Genomic DNA, 9,543 nt, shown 5'->3' with positions numbered 1-9,543 from the left:
CTTCTGCTCTGATATTTATAGTCATATTAATATCATGCCAGCTCCTTCAGCTCTGATATTTATAGTCATATTAATGCCATGCCAGCTCCTTCAGCTCTGATATGTATAGTCATATTAATGACATGCCAGCTCCTTCAGCTCTGAGATGTATAGTCATATTAACGCCATGCCAGCTCCTTCAGCTCTGATATTTATAGTCATATTAATATCATGCCAGCTCCTTCAGCTCTGATATTTATAGTCATATTAATGCCATGCCAGCTCCTTCAGCTCTGATATGTATAGTCATATTAATGACACGCCAGCTCCTTCAGCTCTGAGATGTATAGTCATATTAACGCCATGCCAGCTCCTTCAGCTCTGATATTTATAGTCATATTAATGTCATGCCATCTCCTTCAGCTCATATATTTATAGTCATATTAATACCATGCCAGCTCCTTCAGCTCTGATATTTATAGTCATATTAATTCCATGCCAGCTCCTTCAGCTCTGATATTTATAGTCATATTAATATCATGCCAGCTCCTTCAGCTCTGATATTTATAGTCATATTAATGTCATGCCAGCTCCTTCAGCTCTGATATTTATAGTCATATTAATGCCATGCCAGCTCCTTCAGCTCTGATATGTATAGTCATATTAATGACATGCCAGCTCCTTCAGCTCTGAGATGTATAGTCATATTAACTCCATGCCAGCTCCTTCAGCTCTGATATTTATATTCATATTAATGCCATGCCAGCTCCTTCAGCTCTGATATTTATAGTCATATTAATGCCATGCCCCCTCCTTCAGCTCTGATATTTATAGTCATATTAATGTCATGCCAGCTCCTTCAGCTCTGATATTTATAGTCATATTAATGCCATGCCAGCTCCTTCAGCTCTGATATTTATAGTCATATTAATGCCATGCCAGCTCCTTCAGCTCTGAGATTTATAGTCATATTAATGTCATGCCAGCTCCTTCAGCTCTGATATTTATAGTCATATTAATGCCATGCCAGCTCCTTCAGCTCTGATATGTATAGTCATATTAATGACATGCCAGCTCCTTCAGCTCTGAGATGTATAGTCATATTAATGCCATGCCAGCTCCTTCAGCTCTGATATTTATAGTCATATTAATGCCATGCCAGCTCCTTCAGCTCTGATATTTATAGTCATATTAATGTCATGCCAGCTCCTTCAGCTCTGATATTTATAGTCATATTAATGCCATGCCAGCTCCTTCAGCTCTGATATTTATAGTCATATTAATGTCATGCCAGCTCCTTCAGCTCTGATATTTATAGTCATATTAATGCCATGCCAGCTCCTTCAGCTCTGATATTTATAGTCATATTAATGCCATGCCAGCTCCTTCAGCTCTGATATTTATAGTCATATTAATGCCATGCCAGCTCCTTCAGCTCTGATATTTATAGTCATATTAATGCCATGCCAGCTCCTTCTGCTCTGATATTTATAGTCATATTAATATCATGCCAGCTCCTTCAGCTCTGATATTTATAGTCATATTAATGCCATGCCAGCTCCTTCAGCTCTGATATGTATAGTCATATTAATGCCATGCCAGCTCCTTCAGCTCTGAGATGTATAGTCATATTAATGCCATGCCAGCTCCTTCAGCTCTGATATTTATAGTCATATTAATGTCATGCCAGCTCCTTCAGCTCTGATATTTATAGTCATATTAATGCCATGCCAGCTCCTTCAGCTCTGATATGTATAGTCATATTAATGACATGCCAGCTCCTTCAGCTCTGAGATGTATAGTCATATTAACGCCATGCCAGCTCCTTCAGCTCTGATATTTATAGTCATATTAATGTCATGCCATCTCCTTCAGCTCATATATTTATAGTCATATTAATACCATGCCAGCTCCTTCAGCTCTGATATTTATAGTCATATTAATTCCATGCCAGCTCCTTCAGCTCTGATATTTATAGTCATATTAATATCATGCCAGCTCCTTCAGCTCTGATATTTATAGTCATATTAATGTCATGCCAGCTCCTTCAGCTCTGATATTTATAGTCATATTAATGCCATGCCAGCTCCTTCAGCTCTGATATGTATAGTCATATTAATGACATGCCAGCTCCTTCAGCTCTGAGATGTATAGTCATATTAACTCCATGCCAGCTCCTTCAGCTCTGATATTTATTGTCATATTAATGTCATGCCAGCTCCTTCAGCTCTGATATTTATAGTCGTATTAATGGCATGCCAGTTCCTTCAGCTCTGATATTTATAGTCATATTAATGCCATGCCAGCTCCTTCAGCTCTGATATTTATAGTCATATTAATGCCATGCCAGCTCCTTCAGCTCTGATATGTATAGTCATATTAATGCCATGCCAGTTCCTTCAGCTGTGATATTTATAGTCATATTAATGTCATGCCAACTCCTTCAGCTCTGATATTTATAGTCATATTAATGCCATGCCAGCTCCTTCAGCTCTGATATTTATAGTCATATTAATGCCATGCCAGCTCCTTCAGCTCTGATATTTATAGTCATATTAATGCCATGCCAGCTCCTTCTGCTCTGATATTTATAGTCATATTAATGTCATGACAGCTCCAGACAAATAAATAATCTCTCTTTCCTGAAACCTTCAACGGAAACAGACAAATAAATAATCTCTCTTTCCTGAAACCTTCAACGGAAACAGACAAATAAATAATCTCTCTTTCCTGAAACCTTCAACGGAAACAGACAAATAAATAATCTCTCTCTCCTGAAACCTTCAACACAAACAAAGTTCTGACTGAAGTGATTTCTACCCCCGTGGCGGTGACATTACCGCCACTGTAAACACATTATAAATAACATATTTCTGTCCATTCCTCGTTTCCATACTTAAGGTTAAGTTGAGTTCATTATGCAGCCCACTGCCCTCGTGGAATAAGCAACGCATAAATTATACATACTAATTACAGTGGATGGGCAGCCACTTTAATGAACGCCCTTAATTAAACCCTACAACAACACTGTGGTCCATGTGTACAGGACGGAATTGGACGTGGAGCTATATTTCACTAGCGTGTGTGTATGTGCGTGTGTGTGTGTGTGTGTGTGTGTGTGTGTGTGTGTGTGTGTGTGTGCGTGTGCGTGCGTGCGTGCGTGCGTGATTTAACCTTCATATCTGACTGGATGGGTCTTACTTCGGAGGTAACAAGGACAGCAGTAATTTAAAATATAATGCAGCTGATTACATCACAAAGCTTTATAAAGGGACCCCATTCACACTGAAAAGCTGTTGTATTGTAAAGGTTTTGGAATAGAAGATACTGTGTGAACCTTTGTTTTCAATTAGCATTTTGATAATGACAGCCTACAGGGCAACACATCAGACTGACTTGGTATTTCTAAAATCAGGAGTTACCAGGCATCTCGTTCTTTCTCATTTTCCAAAATTAAAATCATGAAATCCCAGAGGGACATGTTTAAACCATTGCAAAGTTAGTGTTTTTTGTTGTTGTTGTAAATGTTCATATACAAACTACAGTTTCGTGCAAAAACGTTTAAACTGAACTTCATGCTAATGAGATAGGTTTGCGCATCTGGAATTATGAAATTCAATTGGATACTTTCAGTGAATTCAAGGCCTTTAAAATGTAGGTGAGAATTCATTATTATGCATTGATTTCAATCGTCATACTTTAATTAATTTAACCTGATTGTTAAAACACAAATACATTTCAAAGCAAACCAACCTTGTGGACAGTTGGATTGTATCTGAATTCCAGGAAAACTTTTCAATCAAGGGACGAGTAAAAATGTTGAAGTTATTTCACTACACATATATGCAAATATATGTTTCCGTCACTACCCTATTATAATAGAAGAAATATATATTTCTGTAACTACCCTATTATAAATACATATTTCTGTAACTACCCTATTATAAATATATATTTCTGTAACTACCCTATTATAAATATATATTTCTGTAACTACCCTATTATAAATATATATTTCTGTAACTACCCTATTATAAATATATATTTCTGTAACTACCCTATTATAAATATATATTACCGTAACTACCCTATTATAAATATATATTTCTGTAACTACCCTATTATAAATATATATTTCTGTAACTACCCTATTATAAATATATATTTCTGTAACTACCCTATTATAAATATATATTTCTGTAACTACCCTATTATAAATACATATTTCTCTAACTACCCTATTATAAATATATATTACCGTAACTACCCTATTATAAATATATATTTCTGTAACTACCCTATTATAAATATATATTACCGTAACTACCCTATTATAAATATATATTACCGTAACTACCCTATTATAAATATATATTTCTGTAACTACCCTATTATAAACATATATTACCGTAACTACCCTATTATAAATATATATTTCCGTAACTACCCTATTATAAATATATATTACCGTAACTACCCTATTATAAATATATATTACTGTAACTACTCTATTATAAATATATATTACTGTAACTACCCTATTATAAATATATATTTCCGTAACTACCCTATTATAAATATATATTACTGTAACTACCCTATTATAAAATATATATTACCGTAACTAACCTATTATAATAGAATAAATGGGACAGGTCTCTGCTCGTCCCTGAGAAAGACTGAGATATGAAGAGCTCCTTAAAACGTTGCTTCTAAAACACAAATAAATTGCGTTTGTGTATGGTGTACCTGTAGCCTGCGGTAATAGATGTAGTCGATAATGTTCTGACTGTAACCTCTGGTGAAGCACATTTAAGGACCAGACGTAACACCACCAACATTATTCAAATACTGTATCAACGAGTTGCGTTTTTAGAATAATGAGTGTATTGGAAAGCATCGTAACGCCGTCCCTCTGCTCAAGCCCAGTTCACTGCTTAATGAATACAATAGCGAAATGCGAGGTATTCTCGGTATATTTTATATGTGTGTGTTTACACTTTATATTATGAGAAAAGTGAATTTCATCATTTCACACCATTGACAAAAAAAAAGGCAAGTGTCGTCGTCAATACACTTCTTGTGTTGGCACCGTCCAACAAACCTTCAACGTTGTGCAAACAGACAAAACAGAGAGAGGCGGGGATCGGAGGGAGGGGCACATTTAAATTCCAAAGAGGTTTTCAGAACTCGTTTCCAAGTCCCCCCAGTCAGCAATGTGTTGGTGAAAATCACTCTTTTTGTCTGATTGTAAAAGGGGCTGTATCTACACCAGCGGCCCGGTCTAACGTCGCTATTCTTTCCGTTCTCTATTCAAGACGAACGGACTGAATGAAGTGGATCGGTGGGGGCCATGTATTTGATGTAGGCCTCGTCAATAGCATACAGTGATGGAATCCTAATATATTTGTTTATACTTAGGGATGGGGGATTGAGTTGAGAAAATCCCCAGGAATAGGTTATTATAACAGTGAATATTTCTCATTTACATCCATGACGAATATTGTCTCAAAGGAAGTTTGTAAATAGAGGTTGAGTGGAATATTGGTTATTATTTATTTGTCCAAATACAGCTATAATTTCTTAAATATATATCGTAATATTAGTATAGCTGTAGTATAAATAGAATATTAGGCCTATAACTGTGATTAACGCTGGAACATAAAGGAATGCGTGTTTCCCGGAACACACACCTGTAACCTGTTGAATAAGTGAGATCTGCACTCTGAATTGCCTTCATGTATTTTAATCAAGTTCATTTCTGCTCTAAATGTGGTTTAATAGGATCCAATGTCATATAAACCTCAATGAATCATGTACAATTACATAACCACTATTATAACTACCTTATAATAATCTAAACTACTATGGTCTAGAACGCTACAACACCAACAATCATATTTACTAGAGCACTATATATTTTTTTTTTAAGTGTGTGTGTGTGTGTGTGTGTGTGTGTGTGTGTGTGTGTGTGTGTGTGTGTGTGTGTGTGTGTGTGTGTGTGTGTTAAATAACCTGTTTTTAAAAAAATAAATAAAAAACACACTGCAATGTAGCATAATGTTTACGCAGTTGTCTTTTAATGGGAAAATATTCTTGATGACCAATAATTTATTGCAGACACATGGCACACTTGGAGAGGCACGCATGCTCGCAGCAAATACAACACAACGTTTGGAAATAGCATGCGTTTTAGAGAACGTACAAATATACTGCTTTTTTTATTTTTTACATCCGGTCACCACAGTATTTTTATTTATTTTTGTTTTAAATTAAAATGGTCCACAGAACAACTACAGATCATCTAAAACATCTAACAAAAAAAAAAGTGCAGTTTACAACATTTCAACATATTCTTCCATCAATTCAAATATTTTTGAATGTTTTGAATGCAGACAACCAGACACCAAAGTAAACCATAAATATTCTGTTTTCAAGTTTTGTTATTTGAAAATGTCACCTCTGTGATTGTTTCTTTTTTTATTTAATTATTCTCCTAAAAACTAGATTTGGCTGTTTGGTATAGCAAATGCAATGCGCATTAAAAGGGAGCTGTAACTAAAAAGACACGTTAAATTTAATTTACAAAAGTTGATTTCATTTATTTATTTTTCTTGGCCTTTTTATCTTGACGAAAATGCAAAAAAATATATATATATTTTGACAACATTCTCTAATGTAATAACGAATGGGAATTGGTTTACCATTTTTAAATTAATTGAAGTGAAATATTTATTGGAGATTTTGCAATAAAATGTAAGCAAGAATATAGATACGGATAACGACAGTGCTTTTGAAGATAATCTCAGAATTGGATTATTCTTAAATGACCTAAAAAGGTAACAAAACGATGTAGCCTATATGCGTGTCATAGAAAGACAAGGGTCACTGCCACAACACATTTTCAAGTAAAACATCTAAGTACATCGATAAAACCCACAAAACGCAAATATCTTGCCTCATGATTGTAGAGCATATTTTAGTTGGTTGTCATAAATGATCAAACAATAAAATACCGCTTTGGAAAAGTTGATAATCATCTCTTTTCTTTTTCAGAAGTTTATAATAATTCCCATGCGCTAACGTCATGTCAGTGCACCGACACCACGGACTGCATGGCCGAAGAGGCCGGGTTAATGAGCGTTTCGCTCGGCGTGGCAGGGCTGCTTTGGCTGGTAGCTGTCTGAGGAGACGTGGGGCTGAGAGACTGGGGAGAGTTCGCTAAGAAAGCTGGAATATGTGTTGGCAGCGCCGAGAGCCCTGGCATCGAAGTAGGTGTGGGCTTGATTGGCACGGGGATGGCAGGTAGACTCTGAGCGCCATAGCAAATAGACTTGAGGGGCATTCCGTAGGCCGAATAATCACTAGCCATGGAGATGGGAGCTACCGTGTCCATGACGCTGGAGCTGTACATATGAGGCCAGGCCGTGGTGAGCTGGTTGTGCAGCGGGTAGCCAGCAGACATAGACTGCATGGTGGAGAAGGCCAGCCCGCCTGGCATTTTATACTCTCTGGCGATTATATTCTCAATTGCGAACGGGTGTTTGAAAGTAGACGGTTGGTGAGAGACTCCTATGTTGTAACCGGACATCTGCGGGAGATGTGTGCCAGAAGCAGCCAGAGCGCTCAGTCGGAGTTTGGCTTGTTGTTGGAGATAGTGGGCAGCGTCCGACGGCTTGCTTTGCGCCAGGTGTTCAGACGCCATCATCATTAACTTGAAGCGTTTACGACGCCGCAAGAAACTTCCATTCTCGAACATGTCCCCGCAACTGGGATGGAGAGCCCAGAAACTCCCTTTACCGGGCTGGTCCGGCCGCCTGGGGATTTTAATAAAACAGTCGTTGAAAGAGAGATTGTGCCGTAAGGAGTTCTGCCACCGCTGGGTGTTCTCTCTGTAGTAGGGGAATCTGTCCATGATGAACTTGTAGATCTCGCTGAGCGGGAGCATCTTCTCCGGGCAGGACTGGATAGCCATGGCGGTCAGGGAGATGTAGGAATAGGGAGGTTTCTGGTCGCTATACGTGTTTCTCCCCGGACGAGGCATTCTGTTGGACTTTCTGTCAAAATTACTATGCTGAAAGGCGCGTCAGGCTACAGTTGTTCCACTTTTTCTCAGACAAACAGGGGAAATATAACTTTTGTCCTACACTCCTTGAAAGAAGTATCACTCTAGGACGGGTTGTTCAAAACAACTGTTCAAAACAACATTACAAACGCGTAAAACTCCATACATTCGCCGCATAGATTGCCTTTATAACGCACAGTAAAAAAAGAAAAACTGCAAAATCCTCGCGCTTAAAAGTTACTGAAAGTTCGCCAAGATGCATGAGATGCACTCACTGTCTGTTTCCTCCGTGGACTGTTCACTCAGCGCTTATGGGCTGTGGGTCTTGAAAACAGCCGTCCTATGAAAACAATCTCGTTCTCTCCCTCAGATGGCCTATATGATGCGCTATCTTTAGTTAAGCAAGCAGCAATAAGCTTTTCCTTTCCCCCCCAAACACACCACGACTCTCTGAATGGTTCCCGATATGTTGTGGCCCTTGTTGTGATGAGCAGAGCTAAGTAGCTGCTATTTCCATGTCCTTCCCCCGAACCGTGTGATAGTTTAATGTGGTGACAGGAGAAAAGACCCCCGTAGAGCCGCTTCATTAATGTGCCACTTCTTCGCTATCACATGACAATCGCCTTGGGTGGAGAGGAGGAGGAGGAGGAGGAGGGGGGGGCTACTCGCTCGGAGGAGAAAGCAAAAGCATAATCTGAATTCATTTACACCTATTTACATGGACACCTTGAGCCAATAGAAATGATTTCCATTTGAAGACAGAGCGAAGGGGTGAAAAGGCCCAGCGACCCACCGGATTTGAAGTGTGAGGGTGGGTGATGAAAGCCCGGTTACGCCGTGTGAAGGTATGCAGATAACCTTTTGTGCACCGAGCGAGGGGTTGCTTAGTCAACTATTTGCGTTTACAAATAGAGCTACTAAGCAATTTTGATGTTTGGCGTGGAGGGCCGTCGCTTCTTGGCATAGTCTCTCTATTTGTTCTGTATTGTCCTTTGTAAGTTTTGTTTCGTGTTGAATGACGTGTCATTGATTACATTTTAGTTTGAGCTGTTTAGAGGGGAAAGTGTGAATTGAACTGATATTGAATCGACAATTTGTGTACCAATCTGTGATCTATAGTCATCTAACTGGTGACTAACAGTTTGTTTACTCTGCCATATTAATTAACGTCTTTTCATGACGGTTAACTGTTAATTTCCCTTTGGAATAATATACAATTATTTCATGAATGTATTTTGCTGGAGTTGTATTGTCAATTGCTGCTCAATACACTCCCCTTGAATACTGTTACTTTTGTCTGACTTGTATTTTTCCCTCTTTGAGTGGTGTGTGTGTGCGCGTGCGTGTGTGCGCGCGTGCGTGCGTGTGTGTGTGTATTCAGCGTCCGAGAGCATGCGCCGCAGTCGATAAAATATATATCTTCGAACTAGTTAGTGGGGAAATGCTGAGTGTGTTTCGCACGTCATATGTAATCCCCAAAGCCACAATTAATAAACGTT

General features: G+C 38.4%; 1 protein-coding gene across 1 annotated transcript; it reads right to left on the bottom strand.

Moving 5' to 3' along the window:
* Nucleotides 1-6,037: 6,037 nt before the first annotated feature.
* On the bottom strand, nt 6,038-8,624 carry LOC106562818 (forkhead box protein B1). Its single transcript, XM_014127838.2, has one exon. The coding sequence runs from the start codon at nt 8,021-8,023 to the stop codon at nt 7,070-7,072; it is 954 nt and encodes a 317-aa protein (XP_013983313.1). The 5' UTR covers nt 8,024-8,624; the 3' UTR covers nt 6,038-7,069.
* Between the last annotated feature and the right edge of the window lie 919 nt (nt 8,625-9,543).

Source organism: Salmo salar, chromosome ssa26 (assembly GCF_905237065.1).
Source record: "Salmo salar chromosome ssa26, Ssal_v3.1, whole genome shotgun sequence".
Classification (NCBI taxonomy): Eukaryota; Metazoa; Chordata; class Actinopteri; order Salmoniformes; family Salmonidae; genus Salmo; species Salmo salar.
Note: the sequence above shows the minus strand (reverse complement) of the source record. Positions and strands in the feature narration are given on the sequence as shown.

Coding starts and splice junctions, on each gene's coding strand:
- LOC106562818 (XM_014127838.2), bottom strand. CDS start 8,023: ATGCCTCGTCCGGGGAGAAACACGTATAGCGACCAGAAACCTCCCTAT.